Source organism: Falco rusticolus, chromosome 12, assembly GCF_015220075.1.
Source record: "Falco rusticolus isolate bFalRus1 chromosome 12, bFalRus1.pri, whole genome shotgun sequence".
NCBI classification, from domain to species: domain Eukaryota; kingdom Metazoa; phylum Chordata; class Aves; order Falconiformes; family Falconidae; genus Falco; species Falco rusticolus.
The window spans coordinates 27,243,009-27,268,062 of record NC_051198.1 but is presented as its reverse complement, the minus strand read 5'-3'; the positions used below and the strand labels follow the sequence as shown (position 1 = coordinate 27,268,062).

The 25,054-nt window shown below is 42.5% G+C and overlaps 1 protein-coding gene and 1 long non-coding RNA gene across 11 annotated transcripts in view; both read left to right on the top strand.

The window, feature by feature from the left end:
- Positions 1 to 12,306, top strand: part of ENAH (ENAH actin regulator) — a 99,431-nt gene extending 87,125 nt beyond the window's left edge. For 7 of the 10 annotated variants that reach the window (XM_037405315.1, XM_037405322.1, XM_037405325.1 and 4 more), the window contains 4 exons: positions 1,113 to 1,175; positions 5,452 to 5,530; positions 8,446 to 8,503; positions 9,285 to 12,306. In XM_037405315.1, coding sequence (XP_037261212.1) covers positions 1,113 to 1,175; positions 5,452 to 5,530; positions 8,446 to 8,503; positions 9,285 to 9,322 — 238 coding nt within the window. In that variant the 3' untranslated portion in view covers positions 9,323 to 12,306. The remainder of the gene's footprint in view (positions 1 to 1,112; positions 1,176 to 5,451; positions 5,531 to 8,445; positions 8,504 to 9,284) is intronic. The other 3 variants (XM_037405321.1, XM_037405323.1, XM_037405326.1) reach the window with 1 other exon arrangement.
- A 1,005-nt stretch (positions 12,307 to 13,311) lies between these two features.
- On the top strand, positions 13,312 to 14,487 carry LOC119156038. The gene is made up of 2 exons (XR_005106954.1): positions 13,312 to 14,147; positions 14,315 to 14,487. It is a non-coding gene; the product is annotated as an uncharacterized LOC119156038 (long non-coding RNA).
- Positions 14,488 to 25,054: the final 10,567 nt, after the last annotated feature.

The window sequence follows — 25,054 nt, the reverse complement described above, 5'->3', positions numbered from 1 at the left end:
TGGCCCTTTGGCTATAGATACTCTATGGATAAGCAATTGAAGAAAGGAAAGCGAAAGCCTTAATAAATAGGGCAGCCCTTCATATCAGACCCCTTTGGGGAGTCTGGGATGTCCTTAAGTCTTCATTCTACCTGTCCCTACAGCCAGAGCTTCCTGTAAATGGGTTTGTGCATTCTATTTCATTGATCTTGTTTCAGCAGGTGAAATTTAAAGATTTCTGAGGTCTGTTTAAACATGTTTTCTGAGACTTTGAGGCATACAGGAGTACAGAGGAGTTTTGAGACTTAATTGAGACCATCTCTCCATCAAGCCTTTGTCTTCAACCATCCAATGGAAAATGTTGATAGAATTCAGGTTGATGAGGGCCTCACTGGCTGTATACTTGAAAAGGACTTCCAAAATAAGAATTCAGTGTTGATCAAACATCAGTATTATTTTCCAGTGTGGCCGTATCCTGCTGGAAGGTGTCATAACATACATTTTAAGACTGCTGGTACAGTTTTCTAGTCAACGTTGACAGTTTGCCCTGCCAGGATGAGGGTTGTGTCATGGACCAAGAAAGAAACAGTATTAGTAGAAGTCTCTCTTGACTGTCCCTTACATTTTCCTTAATTCCCTACAGTTGCCAAGCGTATCTTGCAAGCAGCTTGTTAAAGTAACTTTCTTTGAGTTAAAGCGTGCTGCTGTTTGAAACATTAATACTGTTTGTCAAAAGGGGATCTCTTTCGCCTGGTAGGGACTGGGAACCTGCTTCTGAGCTCTACAGAGAGGATACGAGTCATTAACAGGGACTAAACAAAGTGTACCTAAGAAACTGGCAAGGAAGCAAAATTTTCTTTTCAGAGCTTCCAAACAGGTAGACAATGAAGGAGTTGTTAATTCAGAATGAATGTTCTAAGTATTTAAAAATAACTAGGGTCCTGGTTAAAATCAGGCTTTTTTTGGCAGCAGACTTGGAAAAGACTGAAGCTGTGTGCCTTTAGTATTTCTTGAAATGTTCAGGTAGAACCCTTGGAACTCAACTAGTGGAACTCCGTGGTATTTGAGGTACTAAAACTGAACAAATTAAGGCCTATTATAGCTTGTTAAGGTAGTGTTTCTCCCCTTCGTAGACGGGAATCTCCATGGAAAAACCTGCTTGGTTCTGAAAACAGGTTCTATGATTCATTAAACAGGTATCATCCTGTTGGGATTTGAGACTTTGTAATAACCATTTTGACCAGTTCAGGGTTGGACTTTTTCTACATGGATTGGTAATCACCACATGCACCACCAGGTTCCTCTTCACATGTTGTTTGTCCAGTTGAGCCCATTTTTGGACTGGTTAGAAGCAGATGGTGTCAAAGCCAAATTGAGATGGCTTAAGAACCCGCTATGAATTTGTATTAAGTACTGGTTTTCTGGCAGTCACCACCTGCAAAGGTACAAATTCCTGTTGGATACGCAGGGATTTAGTGAACCACTTGCAGTGTTTTGAGAAGCAGGTTTTCAAAACTGTAGGTTTACATACACAGGAATAACAATTTTCCAATTAATTTTCCAATTAATTTTCACATCTGCTTTTCACAATTTAAGTAAAGATAACAAACAGATTTTGCCTGACACAAACATCAGAAAGGAAAAAAAAAAACCCAGCCCACAAAAGGACTTGTTAAACATAAATTAGTGGTTCTGTTGGGAACATATTCATAAGTTAGAATTGACATCATGTGTATTTTAAGCTGTAGATCTCAGTTTTGCTCTCTGAAGTGGTAGTCATAATAAAGTGCTGACATTGGAAGCCTTCAGCTTTGAAGAGCTTTCCACAGGTGAACGTGTTACAGAGCCCCTTGGAATTACCGAGTCCAGTTCCAGCCTTGTCTTTCATGAAGGTGTTAATTGTGGTGACTACTTAATCCTTTGTATGAAAAGTTCCCCTGATAGCTACTTATCTTGGGTGGTGTATTCTGCATGTTGGCATGAATAAAACCTTTATCTTGCATGCTTGATTTAAGGTGTTTTAGGGACTGTCGAGGTTGCCTCGCTGCCCTGTTAGGCAATGCTATGAAAAACCACACGGGAGAGCCATTTAGCCACCTTGGGATCGAATGGCTAGGATTTTCTAAATTTCAGTAGTTAAAGGTTTTCTTAATGGCAACTGCGTTCACCATTAATCTTTCTTCCAAGCAAGCTGAAGAAGTAAAAATAGGGTAATTTTGCAGGGAAGACAGCTAGATTTGCCTGAGATTAGAATTTAGCTAGTTTACAGATTGCAGTGTCTCATATGTGAATGAAGATTGTCTTGCATTTTGGAAAGCAAAAATGGAATACATTCTTAAGACTGAGTGGTGGAGTTTATAAAGAGGCTTTTCTGTTCAGATTTTTGACAGATAGCAGGAATATATAGTATATGATTGCTAGAGCTGTCTTTTTATTCTAAAGATCTGAAACAAAAGAAACATTAAGTAGTCTGTCTGTGGAGAGCTTTTCTTTAAAGTATTGAAATATTAGACATAAAAAATTTTATTAAAATATTAAAGTATGCTCTTGCTTGGGTTCTTCCATTAAGGCAGCTAGTAGGTGCCTTAACTGCCAGGAGCTGCATTTGAGAGGACACTGATTCTGTTTTCAGTCGTGTTGGGTAAAGGCTGTAATGCCGTAGTGTACGGGAACAAAGCGATAGTCAGTGGAAATGATCAGAAACTTTAGATGGAGAATTTGGGGAAAACTCAAGCTGTTCTGCTTGGAGTAAGTCTGTGTTCACAGTTTGAGGTGTAAACTGCAAGTAACGCTTTAAGTATCAGGTAGGTAATGAAGCAGCCATTGCCAAAGATCTCAGCTTGATGAATGTTTCAGAGCAAGGAGTTCTTTCATAACGAGCTAAGCACTGCCTGTATCGAAATAGTTGTGAAAGATCCTGAACTGTGGTTTGTCTTCATAGCATTAGTGCACGCTGCAGATTTTCTGGTGGTTGCAAGGCAAATTCTATTTTCCAGCTTATTCCACTATCCAGTTCTTGAGTATTTTGTTTTCTGTCTTACTCGGTGGATCATGTATTTCATTTCGGTGTGTTTCAAGCAGTAATAATTTTAGCAATTTCTCTCTTGAAACTTGCATTTAAGCAGCTGTAGACTTGCATCTAAACAGCTGTAACAACTCAGTATTGTGATCTCAAGTGAAGAACCGGTAACAACACGGGATGTTTCTGCACCTCTCTGCTTTGATGCAAAGTCTGGCAGCAGAGGGACAGTTAATACAGTCCCTTCTGACTATTCGGCATGGTTAACTGCTGTCAGGTTTTCCCTAAATGGGTGCCACAAGGCTTGAAATAACTAACTTGTCAATACGTAGAAATAGTTGTGAAGCATTGAAAAAATTGTCAAGAGGTTTCTACCAGGTGCGCTGGAGTTACTGCCTTTTGAAAAGATGGATAGGCTGGGGTGTACCGATTTATAACGGCCTGTCCCAGAAGGAATCATTAGCGATTAATATATATATATATATATATAAAGGTTTTCAGGAATTTTTTTGAATGTGCCAGGCTCTTCAATGACACAGGCATGCCCCATTACATTTAGGGGCTGGGGGAGCAAAAATAGGCAATTTGTGTCCCTTGTTGTTTCTTAACGTTTTTCACACTAGGGACCTACAAGAGGTAAAGGCATCTGCTGGAGAGCACAAACCTGAGAAAGTTCCTGTAGTATCAAAATGACGTTTTGGTGGTATGCCCTTTTCTGTTGAGTGTTTTCCTTCACTTAGCAAGTATGAAAATAGTCCTGTCAGATTATAAAAGTCATCAAAACAATCCAGTATGAGACTCATTCAGTTCATACTGAACAAAGTATAATCCAGTAATTTCTTCATGGATGAGCTGCTGTCTTGTAAGGGAAGATGCGTGGAGGCTGAAGGCAGTGATTTTGTAAAAACAGGCCAATGAAGAAATACATATAGGTTCACTATTCTTTTTCTTCCGAGTGAGAGCACAACTTACTTTTTTTGTTAGCTAAATTAAAAGTACATAAATGGAAAGCCTAAAGCAATGGGTATACTGCTTGTCCCTCACACATTCTGCTTTATTCTGATAAAAGATAGTTTTATGCTGTATATCTGAGAGAAGGCAGAAGTGCAGAACTGTGCCATTCCTACTGGTTTGTCTTTTTTTGTTCCTTACCGCCTTCCATTGTAATAAATGAGGCTGCACCTTCAGGCAACAAATCCAGAAAAATGGAGTGTTTAATGAATTCCTGCTTTGTAAGAATTTAGAAGTGAGACACTGAGTTTAGGTCAGGCTTTCTTGTTCAGTGATGCCACGCACACACAAGGGCGATGAAATAGGGCCCAGTTTAGTCTGTTAATACCCTGCCCTTCCTTAACATTAGCGTACTGTGGTAACCCTAAACATCGGGGAAACCTCTTGACATGGAGTGTCAGCAGTTTCATCCACAGCCTCTTTTTGGCTTAACATTTTATAGAGTAACGGAGAGAGAATGTTAGCCAGGATGTGAAAAGCAACTAAGAATAGCAGAACATTCCTCCCTCTGTGGCCCACACCACCTGTAGTCCATCCCTGCTTTGAAAGAACCATTTTTGTGTTCCCACAGTTAGCATCTAGGTTCTGTCTCTGCTCATACCTGTAGGTGTGCAAGGCCCTGCGGGAGTGTAGTAAGTGCATGAGTCTGAGTTACACCTTGTATAAGCAGAAGGGATCAGAACAAAGAAGTGAGAAGGTAGACAGCCCACTTCTTCTGGAACGTGTGTTAAAAATGCAAGATGATGTGGTAAGCAAGTTTTTGGTATCTTGAGAGAGTATTACATAAGCAAGCATTGAACATGACATAGTCAAAACCACTAGAACTTTCTCTCAAGTGTATTCCTATAAATCTTGCAGCTGTTGCTTATTTGCTTTCGTTAGCTTTAGAAAGCAGTTGATGGAATAATTTAAGTGGGAAGGGAGTTAGATAAGGCTGCTCAGCCGTGTCCTGTCAGATGTTGAAAATCTGCCAGGGTGATTCCACAGCATTCACACAGGTAGAGCATCAACACGTAGTCACTAGCAGGAGTGTTTCTTTGAGAGGGCCTCTTTTGTAATGAGCAAGCGGTTGAAGAGGGAGAAGGGAAAGCACGTTTGAAGGTGTTCAGCTTTTCATGCCTATGACGAAAAAATCGGAAACCACTGACAGTGAAATCTGTCTGCTACTTGAAAGGTTTTTGTTTTGAACTAATAACTTATTCTTATGGAAATTAATATTTTCCAGTGTGTGGAAAATGTTCCTTCTTGTTGCTTTCTACTGTGTGGTGTTTTGGGTCTGCCTGATATTCCCACCCTCCCACTCGCAACGTTTCTTTTTTTTTTGCATTCTGATTCTTTACTATGATCTCAATAGATGAATGTTAGCAAGTTTGGCGGGGAAGTCCTATGTGCCCTGTAATAATGAGTGACCAGTAATTCATGGGTCTGTTTTTGTACTGCAGACCAAAATCTACACCAACGGGGCAACCCAGTGCCAATGGAGTACAGTCAGAAGGTCTGGATTATGACAGATTGAAGCAGGTATGTATGCAAGGCTTTCGTTAGAAAACTTGGGTATAAGGACCTGTAGCTGTCCGGTGTGTGGTTTTAACTGTTTGGTTAACTAGTTCCAAATTTAAATAATGATTTTGTAATTATTAGTCATTCTTTTTCCCCAGACATGTTTGAGTATTCTGACGAGCTGTAAGTGTAGGATGGCAGCTTGCACAGCCCCATTACTTTCTCACAGAAGCTTGTTCCTGCTTTCGCATGAGTAGGGTGTCGGTACCATCTATAGATGGAACTGGCAAAGTGGTTTGCCTGGAAGACCTTCCCCAGACAAACAAGCCCTCAGACCAGTGTTAGCAGAGCAGGTATCACCGTGTTTTAATAGCAGGTGTGACCATCCGTGGTCATGAGTTCGGTGGTGAAAGAGCATCCAGTGATACCACCTTCTGTGTAGCTGTCCTGGCGAAGAGCAGAGGAGCAGCTGGGAAGGGAAGGCGTCAGCAACTGCATTTTCTTGGATGAGGACAAGACATAACGGGATGCTTTGGAAATTGTTCGGTAACAGTTACCTGTAGGTGATGGGCCTTTGTCAAGTACACTTGCCGAACAGACAAACTGGTGCCACCAGAGGCTCGGCACGGGATCTCTTGTGACTTGTATGAAGACAGGAGCTGTTGGTTAGGAGCACTAGTGATCTGTAGACTGAGCAGACGTTCCACGTTCTTAAGAACAGGAGCCCCAGAGGAGCAAGTGAGTGTAAGGTATTCGTGTTCCTCTGACTCCTGAGAAGTCCCCGGCTGCTGAGGAGGCCCCAAGATGGAAGGAGGCCCCTTTGCTGCTGCTGTAGGTGCTTTCAGTACAGGTGTCCTTTTGATGGCAGTCGTTGCCTGAGTCGTTGGGCTGATGCTGGCCTGAGCAGACTTGTGTAAGGTCTTTGGAGTTGTCCACGTGCAAGAACGCTACCGTGTGGTTTTGCCTTGTTGTGCTTCGTGGTGCATCTGGTAATGTTAAGGGAACCGCGAAGCCAGTGTGCGGCAGGGAGGCCATATTCCTGTGCGTGAGCCCATTTCAGCATGCTGTTGCTGGTGTAGGTGGCCACCTTGAAGAGGGGTGGTGTGATGGGGGTAGCTGGCCTGCTGGTGGCTTGCTGAGTGACGCTTGGGCAAAAGTGATTTTGGGGAGTGATGTGCTTTCGCTGTTGCCGGGGGGGCTCTGCCTTCGGGAGTCTGTAGAGTGGTGGTTGGTTGTACAGCGAGTGGGTTCCAGGCTTGGTGGGTTCGGGGGGTGGGTGGTTGTAGGGCCGTGGCGGTGGTGTCGGCAGCAGTGGGGTTTAGTGGTGTGGATTGTGGAGCTGCCGGTGAAGGATCTCCCTCAAGTGCTGTTTTGATGAATGGGTTGGTCCCCGAGTGGAGAGGGAGGTTCTGGAGAGTGGGTTGCAGCTTGGTGGTTGGATCTAGAGCAGGTTCCAACTCTGTGGTTGGCTCCTGGAGCGTGATCCCGCCCAGTGACTGGTTCTGGATTGGGTTCCTGCTTAGGAGTCACTTCTGGAGTGGGTCTGGCTCTGTGGGTGGTTCTAGATCAGGTTCTGGCTTGGTGTGTGGTTCTACAGTGGGTTCTGGCCTGGTGGGTGGTTCTGGAGCATGTGGTGGGTGGTTCTAGAATCTAGTTCAGGGGGTACTCCTGGCATCTCCGGAGGGTTTGCGGTACTCTTGCTACAGCTTCCATGAAATGCTGCTGCTGAGCGTAGTCTGGCTGCCTTTATTTTTCCCTTCTGTCTTTTTTTTTCTCTTCTTTTTTTTTTTTTCCCCTGGTGTACAGGTGCTTTTTGTTTTTTCTTTCTTCTCTGTTGTTCTTTTGAGTTGAAGACACAGAGGATGGGGATTCTCTCATCCCATAGAGCACAGCTCTCCCAAGTTTCCAGCACACTGACTCTTGCTGCCTCTGATAAAACTCTTTTCTCTGGAGGCAAAATAGTCTCACACTCTATTTCTGCTGGACCCATGGCAAGCTCTTGTTTGCCACCGCCCTTCCCGGCAGCTGGTGGCCACACTCCTGCTCCAAGGCTTCTTGCTGTTTGTCCAAAAGTCTTGTCTAAGACTTGGTGAATCGGGAGACCTGCCTCTGCAGCTTTGGTACATGCTCTTAGGCCAGGAATGGCTTTGGGCAGGGAAGGTGTGTCCATGCATGTGTCTTCCACCAGCAGCTCGTAAAGGACTCAGCAAGCACGCTGGGGTTGCAAACAGCACGCTAACCCCAAAGCTGAGAAAGAAACAGCTGAGATCTGCTGGGTGAGTTTCCTGCTGCCTGAAGATCTGGCCAGGAGGGGATGGTCTCCTGTGCAGAAACAGACCCTGCCCCCACCCTGCTTGTAAAAGCATCGTCACCAAGTCATCAGCTAATGTGGCTTAGACAAAAGGATGGAGAAAACAGCAAGTGGGGGGTGGCACTTCACTCCAGCACCTTCATTCCTTCACGTTCCACTTGGTAACTGGGAATACCTTGATAACTTGATATCCACACACCCCCTTTTTTTCCCCTGTGAATATTTTCTTGGGTTGCGGTTTTTAATTAGCTACTTCTTGCTTTCCACATCACACTTCATCTGTAGGAAAGCTCTCTTATCTGAAAGGGATGTGCCAAGTATTTTTCTTTTTCTTTTTCTTTTTTTATTTAACAATGACATTAGTGTAGCATTCTAACTTCAGTATGTCCCTTCTCTCATAAGTTCTACAGGAATCAATTTGTAGGACTTCTGCAGAAGGTTTTTTCTTCATTGTACCTGCAGTGAGAATGTTTTAGGGATGCTTTAGGTTTTGGGGATTAATTTGGAAGCTAAAGAGCAAGTTATGCATTTCAGAAGGGTTAAAGGTTGGAGGAATTTCAGATTTCTCTCTGCAGAAAACTACAGGTGGTAAAACTAATCTATTATTTATGCTCTGACACCATAGGACATTTTAGATGAAATGAGGAAGGAGTTAACGAAATTAAAGGAAGAACTCATTGATGGTAGGTACCAATTTTTTTGCTGCTGCTGTTTACAGTAAGTATCTGCAGGTGCACAGCAATGTAAATATGTGTTTTGCCTGAGAATGGTGCACTGGTGTCACTTTGTTCTTAGTCTGGCGGCATACTTCCATTTGTGCCAGACCTGCTCTGATCGATAGGCTTCAATGTTTTCTCTCCTGTGTGTTTTGTTTTAATAGAGTATTGACACCAGCTAGCCCCTTTTAAAAGTGGTTGAAGAGTTGCTGTATTGGAGGGATTTGCAGAAAAAGGAGGGGGGGAAAGTTGCATTAAACGGATACCACTGCTGGTAAAATATCAGTTGTCATCAGCTGATGTCGTAGAAGGAGCTGGCTGCTTTGGGGCTACGGAGAGCGCAGGGTTTTCCCCTGTGTTTTGACTGTGCTCTGTACCACAGCCCTTTAGAACGGAACAATGCAAACAAGGAAGGGCCCTGAGGCTGCTCTTGAAACAAATAAAAAAAAAATTAAAATAAATGAGCCCACACACATGCTCCTTGATAATCCTAGTGGTAGTAATAGTCATCAGGTAAGGTCGTAGACTCGCAGAACTGAAAAATAAGATACTGATAAAAATTTAAGAGGAGGATGGAGGGTACTGCCTGGTTGAGAATGCCATTTGTCTGAAGCCACGTGAAGCTGTCTTACGCGCAAGTTATGTTACGGAGCAGGGTGAGCTGCCCTTAAGGGCTCAGTTGTGTATTTGGGCTTTCTGCCTTGACTTTGACTATTTGATTTGTTAATATCTCTCTCTTTCTTTCCAGCTATCAGGCAGGAGCTCAGCAAGTCGAATACTGCATAGAAAGACTAGTACTAAGCCGATGTGACTCTTTAACTTGGTATAAAACTGACTACGTTTTGTGAGCTGTTAGAAGAAAACGGAGACAGACAAACACTTGGAAGGAGGGAGAAACAACCTATTCTGAAAAGCTTCAGACACGTCACTCCGGTGATATGCTATTCCCCTCCTAGTTTGCAGCTTTTTTCTGACCTTTACAGCAGGGTGGAAAAGACTCATAAAGTTACTGTAATGATTATGCAGAAATTCCTACACCTATCAGACGAGATCACAGTGCTTTGAAGTCTACTCATGTCAAGATAAAATTGCACATGTTTCAGAATTTGTTGTTAAGACAAAAAACAGGGAAAAGCTTGGGAAGGCTTTTCAGAGAGGTTTTCTTTATTAATGAAGGAGTTAGCAAGTTATACTGTTGTACTTCAAATGTATCTCAGGTTTGTCTTCCTATCATATCTGATATTTCCATGAATAATTTAAAAGATCAGATGTGTAGAAGTTCAGTTCACAAAACATGGAACAATTAGAAACGCGTGCTTTTAAAGGGCAATATTTGTAAGTGAATGACCTAGACAGTGATGACATATCAAGATTTTGGAATTTTATGATAGGAAGCCTCTCTAGTTAGCCTTCATGCAATTTTATAGGAAAATAAAAAAAGCAAATACAGTCCAGAGTTTAAAGATGTAGATGCCTTCCTACATTGTTACGATGCTTTACCAAATCTAAGACTTCTACATAATGCGAATCAGCAGTCAAATGTAAATCATTAGTATGTTGTAGATTTACAGTAGATTTTGGGGCTTTTTTTAGATTTATGCATGTGGACATTTTTGTAATGTAACACAACACAGCCAGCTTTTTAATTAAAAGAAAAATTGCATGTCACAGAGTAGCCTTTTCATTTGTAAGGCTTAATTTATGCCCAGAAAGATGCGGGATGAGGGAGGGGGAAGGTGACACATTTTTATTACTTTCTACACTTTTCCTTCATCTTACATGCATGTGTAATAATGAGGAAAACATGACTTTTTATCAGTAACCATGTTAATGGAACCAGGTACTTAGTCCTTTTGTATCTTTTTTCAGTTTTCTATTTGAAATTCAGTACTACTTCCATAATGGTTCTGAAACTCCCATGGGAACCTCACTCATTTCTCGGTGAGAGAACAAACGTGTAGGCATCCGAGTTACTGAGGATGCCCCTATGTAAGTGCATTGTCCTTTACCATTTTATCATGGTCCTCTGCTTCACTCTTTTGAGACTCCTTTTTTGATTGTTTAATGAAACGGGACAGCAGTTAGCTACCTTAGAATGACAGAGCATCAGGTCACAGTAAATGGCCCCATCTCCTAATTTATCTGCCACCCTCCTTCCAAAAAATACAAAACCAACAAAAAAACCCCCCACAGCTCCACACAACCCAAACCCTGAAAAACAGCAGTGGTGTATACCATTGGTTTTGGTCAACAGCTAGCGAATCATTTGTAGGGGAGATGCCACCTTTCTGTTTCCCAGGGTTTTCAGATTTTATGCTTGTACGTAATTTTTTTCCATTTTTTTTTTAACGTGGTACAGTTCAGTGGGATAGAAATTCTGTGAACTGGATCTTTAGTACTTCGGACAAAGAGTATGGATCAAAATCTTCCCTTTTCCTTTGCACTGTCAATTTTTCTGAGCCGTAACAGTGCCATGTTTGCTTTGGGGTCTGTGCTGACCCAAAAGAAAAGTTTACTTACAACTTTTGGAGAGATTAATGTTTCAGCTTAAAAGTATATGCAGCTCCATTCGTAGGACAAATGCTTTTAATACCATACTGTCTCAAGTGCTGAATACCAAAGCAAAACAGCACTTACAGCTTTGGAAAGGCTTCAGTGGGGAAATTTTTCTCCACTTCCAACATTTCCTGTTTCTATAGGTTCAGATTTTAAAGAGAACACTACAGTGGAAATGCTACTTAACTCCATTTATTAATTTTTTTAAAAGAAAGAAGAAACATTTTTCTGCATGCATTTATTGAAGGCATTAAAACCAATCCATAGTAAGCTTGTCAAGTACTGGTTTTCTGAAAACAAGAGGAGGCATTTTCATCTTTGTTGATGTAACTTTTTGTTTTACATGGACTTTTTAAGCATTAAGGACGTTTACCCTTGTCAGAAATCATGTTGGATTTGTTTCTAGGAGAGTTCAGGAGTAGCATAGTGGAATAGCGTGAATGGGTGTAAGTGGTCCAAAATTAAAGGCTGAACTACTAGATTGTGCAAGGAACTGGCTTATGCACTAAACGTTTTGTGCCTTGGTCTACAATTAACATGATTTCTGTTTAAAAGAAAAAGGAACAGATGTCGTCTTTTGTGCTGCTTCTACGTACATACTTTCTGTAATCCCAAACTGCCGAATTGGTTCTTTCCAGAAAATCGGATTGAATTAAAGATTACTGTAGACATTTCCTGTCCTACTGACAGTTGCACCGTTTCCAGAGATTTCAGTATTGAAAATGAACTGCAGAAGCTAAGATTTATTTTGCTTACTGGTTACTAAGTTCTTTAAAAACCATATTGTGGTGGTTCTGTGCTTTTGTACAATGGATGTCTTAAGCTGAGGCAGTTTAAGGGATCCTTTCTCATGCCAGGAAGGCTTTGCTTTCCTCAACACTGTGATCTGACCTGTGATAAACCTGCACTATAGACAAGTGGCTACCAAGTCAACTGCAAACCAACTGAATGTAAAAATCTTAGTGCTGGTGCTGAAATCTCTTCAGATAGTCATAATGATTTCCAGTTCATTGTTTTAAAAAAGTTACCGAGCATCAAGTGTCAATCAAAGACTGAAGATGATCACTAATGAATGTTGACTTTTCATGCATTTAGGTTTACCTTCTTTTTAGTTCCTCAGTTCATTCTCTGCTATTTTTATCATATTGTGTCATTTTAAATTTCTTACATGCTAACGTTTTGTTTGAGCGAATGAAATAAAATTGCAATATATACATGTTGCCACCATTTATTTCTGGAGCTTCATAGAAGACTCTGGGGTTTACTACTAGAATTCCTAACATTTTTAATGACTGTGATCATTCCTTACTCCTTGATTCCACCCCTCCTTTCTGTTTCTCCATCAGAAAATTCAGTAGAGAAAAATAAAGACTTACCTTACAAAGAATGTAATTGCAGGGACTGTGTAACATTCACGAATGGTAACTGCTGTACGTAAATTAAAATCCATTTTAAACATACAATTTGATTTATATTCTCACATGGCATACGCTTTGGTTTCTGTATCCATGGAGGACTTGAAAGGGAGGGAGGAGGAAAGACTGGAGGCAAAATAACTGCAGTTAGTCCAACTTTTGCTGCTCTTATGTTCATGAATTATTTTCAATACTCGTAATAAAGAAAACCTACCATGAAAGGTTAATGTAGCTTTCTGTACACTAAGGACACTTTTGCTCAATTTGTCTTACAGCAGAATATTGAGAGTAGCTGTTCAAATGTCCTTGACTTAGCATCCTGAAAGCTGTACTTCTCTACTGTTGTTGGTTTTTGTTCAGAGGGATAATGGGATAATCCTGCTTTTGGCAAACCATTGGACCTAGTGCCAATTTTGGCACCAAACTTAATGAGTTACAAAGGGTTTTTTAAAATAAAATTATCACTAGATTCTAAAATGGTCTGCTATTATTGGGGTAGTGGTTAGGCAACAAGTATGAACTTTTCTGGTTTGAATTTCTGAGCAGTGCTACTAAGCGTGCCCGTCAGTGTCCAGAGATGAACGGTACCTGCTTTTTAAAGTTGTGTATGACAGAAGTGGGAAGGTGGTGGCGGTTGATCAAACTGGTGATTATCCGTACTTTACAGAGGCTCTTCTGAAAACATTTACTCAAGCTCAGTTCCACTGCGAAGTACGACTTGCCAGCATGTCTCTTACAACTCGTCGTACAAAGCTTTGCAAAATCAAGAGTCTCTCTGGTGTTGGTCGGTGAACAAGGCTGGGCTGATGGGGAGCAAGGAAGAAGCTTCCCACCCCGGCGTAGTACCCCACACTGACAGTTCTTGGGGGGACTAAATTTTCCTGACTGTGTGGGCTATTGCTGGGCTGGGGTTGGCAGAGAGGGTGAAAAGGGAAGGAAGGAGTTGGTGATCTCCGTGGCATCAGGGCCAGTGCAAAGTACTTGAAGAACAGGCTAAAGTTCACTTAAATCATTTGTCTTAGGGGGTGATTTTCCGGTGTGAAAAAGCTGAGGATTGTTTAATGCTCGGTTACAATGTTATCTAGGACAGTCTTAATGGAGAGAGAAGTACTAAGTCTGTTAAATCAACTCTTAGAATATATATTTACACATTCAAAAGACTGTATCTCTGAGTCAGCCCATACGAATGCCTGACAGGAGTTAATAGAGACGGTCACCAAAGCCTGTTGAAATTGATATGTCAGAAAATATATTAAAGTTGATTTAGGGTTATAATCTCAAGAAAATGTGTAGTTGGACTTGGCAAAGTGCCCACGATAGGGAATATATAGGAGGTATAGTTCTGGATGTTGGGAAGGCTCAGCAAAACCGTGGTCACAGCACTAGTGTCTGCGTGTTGCCTCATACCGGCACCTTGGTTCATTGCACAGGGGATTCTTCAGGTACTTGGTTGTCACGGTGATGCTGAAAGTCAAGGAGCTTTGTCAAATTACCTCCATTTTAATGAGCTCTTGCTCATTATATAAATGTGTCTATTTCACAGAGCTCAGTGTCCTGAATCTTGCTCGGTGAGTATTCTTTATCTGCTGTCCTACCCTGATAAACTGCTAAATGGCAAAGATGTGGAGCAACTGCTGCAGGTAAGCTGTATTGCTGCTCTGGCTGTTGCAGCTGTTGGCTGACACTTTCTCTGTTGAGGTGCTTAATTTTGCCGTCACTATTCAGTGAAGTGGACTGCCTTCTCCCCCCTTCCCAGCCTATATCAGAGCTGTTAACTGGTGCGATTTCACTTTCTTTGTGACTGCAGGTCTCTTCTGCAACTGCCTAAACACAGTAGAGTTGGAAGTGACCTCCCATCATCGTCCTATGCTGACCATCTTAAGTGGCATTTTTTTATCACCAGCCAGCTGGAGCCACTCAAGTCCCTACCTACTCTCTGAACAACTTTCAACTCCGCAATAAAATTCTTTATGCTAACTGTGCTCTAAGTGTGCCGACCTATAGCCTGGTTTTCTTTGCAGAGCCTCTAGGAGTTGGTCTGCAAGCTGCCGACACGGGCAGAGAAAAACAGAACGGTAGCAGGGAAGTGGGTGTAAGAAGAGAAAGCGTAAGGGAGTTCTGGTAGTGTTCAGTGTAGGCTGATACCTGCAGGGAAGAAATAAGTGCAGCTGCAAAAGGCCTGGAAATTCACAAACAGGTTTCGAACCCCATCCGGATGCTGCTGGAATCAGCAAGTTGAGGTAGTCAGCAGAGGTGGCTTTCTGAGCTATCTGAAGGCTCCTTGCTCATTTAAAATACATGTTAAAAAAAATAATAATTACCTTGGTGTTGAAGGTGAGTTATCTGCTGGTTGACATTTTTCTCCAAAGGGGAGTCTGATCCTGATGGAGTTGGTCCATCAAGGGACTTCACAGGGTAAGTGAAAAATCCTTTTCCTTGTTCAGAGCGATCATAGGAACGCAGTCCTGAGGAGTGCTGGCTGATGCTGCGGGGTGCCTGCGATGCTGGAAAGGCGCCGGCATTCGTGAAAGACTGTTGGCAAGTATGCTGGTCTCAGCAGCAGATCTTCAAGAATAACTAGAACGATCTGCATTAGTGCAATGCTCCTCATACCCTGACCTGAAGGGCAAAGCTTCGCGTTTTGCGTATGTTGTGGCCTCCAAATGTTATTTTCAGATGTTTGCCCGTGTTGGATTGTCAGAGGTGAGAATCTTTCTATATCCTACTGTTACGCTACATGTTACTGGTTGTATGGGAATAGAGCTCTTGGTTACGGGGCCACTTCATGCGTTCAACCTCCCAAAAGTGACTTTTGAAGTAGGAGTTAGTCACTTAGCTGAAATTAGCACTGTTACGTGCTCTGATGGAGTGCATGTAAAGAGGAGGTGAACATCGCATCCAGAAGTGGGAAAGCTGAGGAGCTCGGTCTTGTCAGACCCCGGAAGCTCAGGTGCATCGGAGCTGCAGTGCCTAATAAATACTCGGTGCCCAAAGGGAGAGCGCTGCTCGCTAGGGATGCGTGGGCTCAGGCTTTGGTGGTCAGGAGGCCTTATTCCAGCAAAACATGAGCTTCTAGTTCTTTACTCTGATGGCCTGTATTACTTGGCAAATGCATTTCCATCTCGTTCCACTTGTGTCGTACATGGTGAGCTGCTGCTTGCTGTAATAATTTATCATGAGTCAGCAAGATGCTGTGTGCTCTTGTCCTAGGGTGAGCTGTCTGACCTGGTGTAATGGGAGCACATCTGACGGGTCACCTCGAGATAGAGATCTCCAGAGATGAGCTTAGGGGTGGGAATGCAGTAGGTGCACCCTGAGGGAAGGTAGGTAAAGAAATCACAAGCCCACAGCAGTGGTAGGCAAATGAGAGGACTCCAGAAGAGAGGGTTTCTCACGGCCAAAAATGCAAGTTCCTTCCTTGAAAATGAAAGAACAGAGTTGCAAAAGACTTTGAAGATGGCAACACGTTTAGCGTGGTCAAAGTAACGAATGTCGGTTGGAGCATCTGTGTTTCATGTGTTCCCAAGCCTTGCGTGTGAGGAAAACCAAAGATGATGTTAATAATTGTTAATAATCAAGGGGAGGGGAATGAGGATTTCATAAAAGTACTGCCTTTTCTTGCTGTGTTACTACTTCTCCCTTACATGCTTTTATTTTTTCATTAAAAGCATAGAAACATAAGGTGAAATACACAACTGAGGTCGTGCCTTTTAGGTACTTGACTAAGGTAAAGAGGAGGTCAGGTCTGAAACGCTGCTCCCCAAGCGCAGAGCTGCGCAGCGTTACAGCTTGAGGTCTGAATGTTGCGCGGGCAGACCCAGCGCAGCCTTGAGTGCAGCCAGGGTCTGCGCCAGCAGTAAAGTCTTGGCTTTTTCATTGCATAATAAATTGTTAATTATACTTTATGTATCTGCTGAAGGACAACTTCATTGCCATTAAGTCCTTGGTCTTCTGGGGAAAAAAACATGCTTTCGTCAGTCAGTCGGCCTGCAACCTTTAGAGTAAATAAGCCATTATATATTTACCCTCTTCATTATTCTAAAGGCAGTAGGATTTGTGCTTTGTTTAATTTTTGTCAATGGCAAATGTTTCTTAATGCTCTCAGCTATCACAAATAAAAATGATGCACATCTTCAAGCCCCCGAGTAGTCTCAGCTTCTCTGAAGTCAGTACACATGGTATTAGTTGGGTGGGTTTAGTCTGAAATGCTTCCGGCCATCAGATGTAATTGTCCTGTATTTATACAACCTAGTGAATATTGCCCAGCAGATTTTATGCATCTATGAAAAATTTAAGCAATAAAACAAAACTGAACTACAGGAAACTTTTTTTTTTTTTACTGGAGGTTGGGAATCCTGCTTCTAATACCATTGGGTGTAACAGAATGGCTCATAATTGCTTACTTCTCATCTATCTGCTCCGGAACAGCACGCCTTTCATGTATGGTGTTGCATGTTATCGGTGTCCTAGTAACTTGACATATTATTTTTATGACTACGCTAATAGCAACTGTAATGTGCTGTGCGTAAAGAATAAAAGGCATTTGGCAGTATTTCTAAAATGATTTGCAAAAATAACTCACATGCAGATATTGAATAAATAAATAGCAATTACTGACAAGTGACGTTTCCTTTTTGAGTAAGGAGCTGGACAGCATCGTCAGCTGGTGCAGTTTGGAGCTGGTGTTACAAGGTGGTGCAGCCGTTACAAGTGTCAGGAGATTTTTCTGAGCTCTGCTACTGAGTTTCAGTAGTACAGAATTTGCTAGAGGTAAGGAAAACAGCTGTTAATGGAGAAGTTCCTCATTCATAATTCAGAAATGGCTTAGATGTCTGCTTTAAAAGGAGCAAAAATGAAAATGTTCCAGTAACAAGTTATCTGAGAGTCTCCTTGTTTGGTTTTTTTAGATGTCATTGCCAAGGCTAATGTTCCCAGAAGGGAAACTTCAGTGCAGTGCTGCAAAGATGCATCATAGCTGGGTTGAGATTCTGTATTGCAAGGAGTGACTTAAAAAAAAAATGCTCCTTTTGTATTTTATGAACTGCATATAGATTTCAAGTTTCTGTTTAAATTCAGTTCATCCTCTTGGAAAAAATGTTGGTTTGGAAAGTGAGGGAAGCTGGTATTACAAGTTTCTTGGTGACAATGGATTAACTGTTCTTTTCCTCCTCTTGTCCATGCTTTCCTGGTTAGAAGAGGTGTTATTTTGATGCGTTTCTAGCAATGGATTACAGATTTTTCTGATACTATGAAAAGGTTATTGAAGTGCTTTGAGAGAGGGCAGAATCCAGAAAAGTCTCTGTGATGGCTTTTAACAAAAAGATTTAGATGCTCCATGTGTAGAACAATGAGGAAAATCAAAATAGATTTGTTTGATCATCATCAGTTTCATCTAGGGGACATCTCACAGTGCAGCTGAAGTGTTGCTGAGCCGTTAATTGAACTGTTCCCTTCAAAAGCTGGAGAACAACTTCCTTCAGGTGTTTTTAGTCTTAAAATAGCTTCAGAAAAGGCAGGGGATGACTGTTCAGCTGTGGTCTTTTTAGGCTTAAATTAATCTTTAAAGGTAAGACACACGGATATGGATTCATGGGCTTCCTCCAGGCTTCCCAAAATCTTCTCGCTCATCTTGACTGTTGACCAAGGTTGTCCTCTCCTACCACGAACGTGGCAGAGCCTGAGCTGGGATTTTGAGGCAGGAGCAAGGCATTTTAGTTTCTCCAGCCTCTTTATATATATATTATTTTTTTTTTAATTTTGATTTTTTACCTGCTTTGTTTCTGCTAGCTGATCTGGCAGCTGGTCAGCCCCAACTGCCAGGAGATGGGAATAACCTCTAACCTCATTGTGATCGGGCCTGAGTTTATACCTTGTGAAGCAAACCTTAACCTTCCTCCCAAAACCTTAGGCCTCCAGATGCCTGATAAAATGCTAAATGTGAAAAACGCTTTCTTTCCTTTGTGAACTTTTATGTCCTTTGTCATGTATATTCATCACATGGAGCTTATTTCAGGAAAATACGAATTATTTGCCCCATACTACTGAGGGAACAACTCCAATTTAACGAAAAGAAGGATCTAAAAGCTGAAATACTGCTGCATTTTTGCAGAGGTTGCAGTAGGAAGTAATTATAATAGTCGTTCTGGTACCACCATACGGAGCTCATCAGCTGTTCTTAAACCTGCCATCATCCAGCAGTTTGAAACAGTACAGCCAAGTTTAACAAAACCCTGTTTATGGCAGCTGCAGAGACTAACTCTGTAAGCCTGAAGGCATTTTTATTAAAGCTATAAAGGCTTTTTCATAGTTAAAAGGCATTTTTTGCAAAGTACGTCTTAAATTAGTCAGCTGTGGCTTTGTCAACTTAAATTCTGTGCTGCAGTTGTTGTCTGACCTCACCTAGGAAACAGTATTGTGTCAAGGATGCACAATATGGATTCTGGATTGTGCTTCAGGCTTTGGCACAGCATCCTTCCCCAAGCTACAGCAAGCTGGTTATGCTTAGTATTTCTGTTGCCTTGACTTCTGTAATTGGACAAAAGCAGCTACAGCACCTAACAGTTTTGCTGGTGATGGTGAGCAGTATTACTAGACTGCTGGTTGGACTCTGTTTTCATGGTTACTCTAACCTTGTCACGTACGAGAAAATAGAAATTGGATGTGGCTGGTTTCTGTGCCAGCTCTTCCTCCGAACTGCTTGTGTTACACACAATCTCGGTGTTTGGCTGCAAAGAAAACTCACAAAGTGTGAGCAGAGAGCTGGCAGGGAGGGCAGAGTGTCTAGTGTGATGCTGAGGGTGAACTGCCCCTTTCACGTCAGCATTTTGCCCTTGTCGCCTGCTTGACGGTGAGGGTTGCAGGGATCTCATTTGGTGCCAAAAGACATCACTTCAAGACTAGTAGTTTTGAAGTGTAGGAGCAGAAATCTTTGTAGCCATTGGTTATATATTTGAAATGTTTCTGGAAGTGCAAACAAGGATTCATACAGGTTTGTACAAAGAAAGGGGTCTTTGACTCAAGAGTTGAGAGACACTTCTACAGTATGACCATATATACAAGCTTCAGAGGCCCCTGCCTGCCCCTGCCTGCCTCTCCCAAGAGCCCTGATCCTCGGGGGGATCTTACTGCTCCCTAGAACTACCCGAAAGGAGGTTGTAGATCGGTGGGGGTAGGTCTGTTCTCCCAGATAAAAATCATCAGGACAAGGGGAAATAGCCTCAAGTTCCAAGGCCCTTGCCACCTGCAGCTATGGGGGAAGGGGGAGGAGGCAGGTGATGTGGACTATGACACTCTTTGCCATTTAAACAAGTAGAAAAAAATACCTGAGGACACAGTAGAAACACCCAAGGATTTACTCCTGTATCGGGAATGCAATTTAAAAATAAAAGCCTGTGAAATACACCCCCCACCCACCCCCCAAGAATGCTCAAACTGGAGTGTTACTAATGTGACTGTATATTAACGAGCAAATGATTATTTGCTGTGAAATCACCCAGCAAAGGCAGCAGCTGGAGTAAATTGCAGGGCGGTTCCACTCCAGATACAATGCCCAATATTGTGCTGTGTCATGGGAAACATGTAAAAGAGCTGAAGCCAATGAAGAGGAAAAATATGGTCTGTGGGAACAGAGGTATTGATTGTAATGGGGGGCTGTGTGTGTATGTGTTTACACCCTGTGAGCTTCAGCAAAAAATACAATGGGCCAATTAGGAGATGTTCTTGCATATGATCCTTGTTCCCAAACACACCAGATTCTGTTTAAAATGAAAAAAAAAAACAAACCCAAAAAAAACCTGTACGAAGATCTTTCCAGGATCTCGGGATATGATGGAATTGATGAAATGGCAGTCTGCGCGGAACACGGAGAATCAAAAGTATCACTGACAAAGCTGGAGTGATACAGGGCTTGGGAAAAAAAGTCATCAGTGGCAGAGACAATGTCATGGAACAGTAACTGGGAAGCATTGATGGAAATGTTTGGGAGTTGAGGAAAGGGTTGTACCTGCCTGGGGGTGAGCCAGAGGAAAGAAAGGGAGGTTCTGTCCTCCCAGCTGATGTGCAGCTGCTGGGACAGCAAGTATGGCTCCTCCCTGCCAAGGGGCAGGTGGTGTTGGTCAGCACAGTTCTTCATTTTCAGAACAAGCCCTGGAGTAAGGGCTGGCGATTTCAGTGCCTTTTTAATCCTTCTGTTTAAGGTGGCTAACTTCTTACTAGCAGTTCCTCTTGACTACTTGCATCTATGTTTGTAATCTTACTTTCTTTTCCTGATTATAAGTAAAAGTAGAATATTGCACTTCAGTTCAAATGCCTTTATGCTTTTGGGAGGACCTTTTTGAGCGCCTGTTACCCTGCAGAGGCGATGATGTGGTGTTGAACTACTCTCTGGTTTCTGCATTGCCCCCAGAATTGTGAAGTAGGGTATTTCCACTTGTGGGATTGTTATTCCTAATGAAGGTTAATTGCTGTTAATAATGTGGGGTTCCCAGAAAAGAAACAGCTGACTTCGAGAAGCAGGATTAAAGTTTAGGACTGGCTATTGGAAGAGTCACCTCTTAGTTTGTAAAATAAACAAGTCATAGAAAGATCGATGTGAGAAGCATGACGCTTTACAGTCCTCTTGTAAATCTCCCCCGTAGAACAGCAGCACTGTAACAGCAGTAAAAGTGTATGGAAAAAGAGGCTTTTCTAAGGCATGGCAGCATTCTTGAAGAAAACATTAACATCATTGAAGCTTCATGGCCCCTTTGTCTTGCGGTGTGCATTTGATAGGTTCCAGATTGATATTTGAATGTAAATGATTGCTTAAAGCTCTGCCTGTACCAGCTGATTTCGGTAACACAGTCTGCATATGAAAAGAGGGTTGAAAAAGGACTGAAGGAGTTGCAGACACATCAGAATAGCTTTGATCCACAAAAGATGCTGAAATTATTAAAACGTGTGATTGTAAGTATTCAAAAAGTAATTTCATTTTAAAAGAGAAAAAAAACTATTGTGGATTTGAAGAGAACAAACAATTTCCTTGAATGAGGTTATATGCTTAGTTAGTAAGGAGGAAGAGATCAAGATTGTATCTTAATGATGCTCTGAGAGTGTCCCACAAGACCACAAAAGGGAGTTAAAAGTGTAGCCCAGAGCTCGCTACTGTTACAGTAATGGCTCAGACTGGTTTGGAGGAAGAAAGGAAGAAGATGTTGCAAGGAGATTTATTTCCCTGCCCAAATGGAGAGAGAACAAGGTGTGCTGTCAAGTGGAATCCAGATGAACATCTGTCCTTGACTAGCTGCTTTGAGTAATTTTAAATAAATGAACGAGGGTTCAGAGTAAGTCTGATAAATTGAAGAGGTGACCTAAAATCTAAGTATGACATTCAGTGCAGATGAACTGCAGAATACTTCCATGCAAGAGAGGCACACAGACAGGGTTGTGTTACGTTCACCTCACGCGGTGGGTGGGGGGTTGAGCTGCATGGGATGCTGCGGGAAAAACAGGGAGTAAGCCGGGTGTCACAACCAGTGATGATGTAGTATTTGTTGCAAGACAAAACAAAGACCCCTGTGAAATAATTGAGAGGTATTGTAAAGCGTAATGCGTGGGTGGCATGAGTAGTATTTGCTCCACCTTACCTGGAATGGGGGAGGAGGGGAATAAATTAGTTAAATTAAGTCAAGAGGTAAGAGAGGTGGGAAAGCTAGAACAACCTCCATGGAAAATCAGAAAGAACTGGATATGTTGATTCTAGAAAAGTCAACTGAGAAGGCACACTGGTCTTTCAATATGCGAAGTTTCTTTATAAACATATGAAGATCCATGTTCTCCATGGTTGCTTTCAGTAAGATCATCATCTTCATTAGATGCAATGAAGACCTAGGTTACTAAGAAATATCTTAATTTAAAATAACGTTAATTTAATTTCTTCTTGATGGGTTTTTTCATGTATAAGTCTTACTTAACTTAAGCCCACAATTACAATGGCTTCCACTTTTTTTCAAGAGCAGAAAAGATGCAGATGAGTGGACTTCATGTTTCTGGACAGCAAGACTTAATCTGCATGTTTAGTCTGCTTTGCCCGTGGCCCAAAATTAACATTGAGCATGCACAAATACTAGGTTGTATTACAAAAGGAGCAGTTAAGATGTCAAGTGATGATGGCAGAGCACCAGCATATACCAGTAATTGGTAGGGGGAAAGGGGAAGAGGTCTGCATCTGCTGCTTCAGTTCTGTCAAATGTGCATGCAGTTGGTGCAAATTAGTCATGCTTCCACTCAAGTGCATTCATACTTCGAAGTAATTCTATTGAAGGATTCTTCCATTTCTTTTGTTTTATTACAGTGATTGAATGGCTCTTGATCTCGGCCCTTGGTGTTATGCTCGGGTAGAATTTTCCGATTCACAAAAATAATCATCTTTCAAACAATCAACCAGAAAAAAACCCCATGCATTTTACCTTCTAAGAAAAATCTGACAGTGATACCATTGTATTTCTAAAAGCTGACCCAAAAACTTGCTGCTAAAACTGTAATTAAAAAAAAAAAAAAAAAGGAGAAAGAAATCTTGGTTCTGCAGTTTGAGTTATGTTATTTCCTGGCATGAGGCAACAAGCTCATGTGACGTAAACATACAGTTAATCTAAGTTCACAGAAAATTGCCTTTTGGAGAGCTGCTGATCCTGCCGGTGTGTTCAGAATGGAGATGTACAAGTGGCACCATCCCATGGCCAGTGGAGTTTGAGGCTGGTAGGGCAAAAAGGCTTTGGTAAGGTAGTAAAGCTAAGAGTTGTTGCTGATAGGAGCCTGGAAATACCGTTTAGCTGAGCATTGGTGCTAATCCACAGTGGTGTGTGTTGTGGAGCTCTGCATCCTCAGCACCTTGATGCAGAACAGATGCCATCTGCGATCTCCCTAACAGTCTGCTCTGTCTGCAGAGAGACAGGGGATTACCTCGGGAGCGGTGCTGAGGCATCCTCTTTTCCCAGGTGTGATGGGAAGAAATCACTACCTCTTGGGAACAGGTCAGGAGTGTTAACTCCCAAGGGTAGTGCTGAGAGCCCTAAAGGAAACCTACAGCTTCAGGAATGATTGGAACCATCTCAATATTCACACCCAGATTAGACCTTCAACTCTAAGCTGCTCAGCCTAGATAATAGTTGATGGAGAGAAACCAGCATCTCTAGAGGCTCTCTCAGGCTGTGGCTTGACAATACAGGGCCATTGGGGCCATAGTTGCTCAAGGATCTCTTCCTTTTGGCTCTTTCTCTCCCAAGGAATTTGTTCCAGTCCCCTGACTGCTGCACAGCTGGTGGTTTGGATGCTATTGTAAGTAGGTTTCTGTCCTTCAACTTGAGATCAGTGAGACCACACAGGAAGACAGAGACTCATTAAACAAGGAGTGGACTCCTGTGGATGTGCCTCCTTCCCCTAGGGCATCATGAGTGGAGAAATTCCCTTCCAAGAAACCCAGAAGCCCAGGGGAGACTTTGTCGCCCCTGGGAGGAGAGTGCTTTTCTCCTGTGTTCCCCTCCATCTCTCCAGAAGCTGGTGGGCTTCTTTAGTTCATAGGATGTCCAGGAACCATGTAAATGCCATGTTTTTTGTTTAAGAGTCTGCCTTGTTCCTACTGCCCCTTCTAAGTAAAGCCATTATAGATGTGTTTTCTTGCCTTCCTGTGCATACCACAGCTGTCTTCAGAAGTGGTAATACCTTAACTGTTGTTCTGCGATTTGAAGGTCCACCTCCATCTCACTCAACCGTTCTTATACACGACCCACCGTATGTGATCTCCCTCCCACCTTCTCCATGTCACCTTTGTAACCATAAGTTTCATTTAAAAAAATAATCCCAAGATCCTCAGGCAACTGTGGGAGGTCAGGGTGTGGTGTTGTGCCTGCCTTGCTGCTTTGGTGAGCTGCTGCTTGGATAAGTCATAAGCCGCCACTGTCGGGCCCCAGCATGGTGTGTTGAGCCTTATCAGGTGTCTCAGGCTGCCTAACTGGCAGCTGGTCTTCTATCTCTGAGTAACTGTCTCTAGCTAATGTAAGCCAAGAAAAGCAGATGGGTTCTTCCACTGGTTCCCCACAGCCTCTTCACGGACAGACATGTGTTGTCTGGCCAGTTTTCCAGTAATAGCACTGCTCTTTCCTTGTCTGAAAAGTGTATGGATGTTCAGAAACTGAGCACCAAACAGAGACCAGACCAAGAAAACATTCCAACTGAGGTGGAGCCTGATCTTCCCTGAACATGGCTGCTGGTGCTGGCTGATTGCTGCCTTTCAATGCCTCTGCCCAGCCAGGCTTCTTCTATCAAGAAGCAACGGTTTATGGTGAAACTTCAAAAAGAAAACCCAAGCCCTTTTCTAGTCCCTTCCTTATGGACTCCATAAGGAGCATCTCTGCTTCAGCACCAGCAGGTCTCTGCGGGTTCAGGCAGTGCAGACTGCGGGCAGGATGCTCCAAGTGTGGCTGTTGCTTGAGGTTTCTGTCGTGCCCCTCAGTATCTGCCAGGGTGGGTTACAGCCAGTGAGTGATCAGTATCTGCCCCGTCCAGCCTTTCT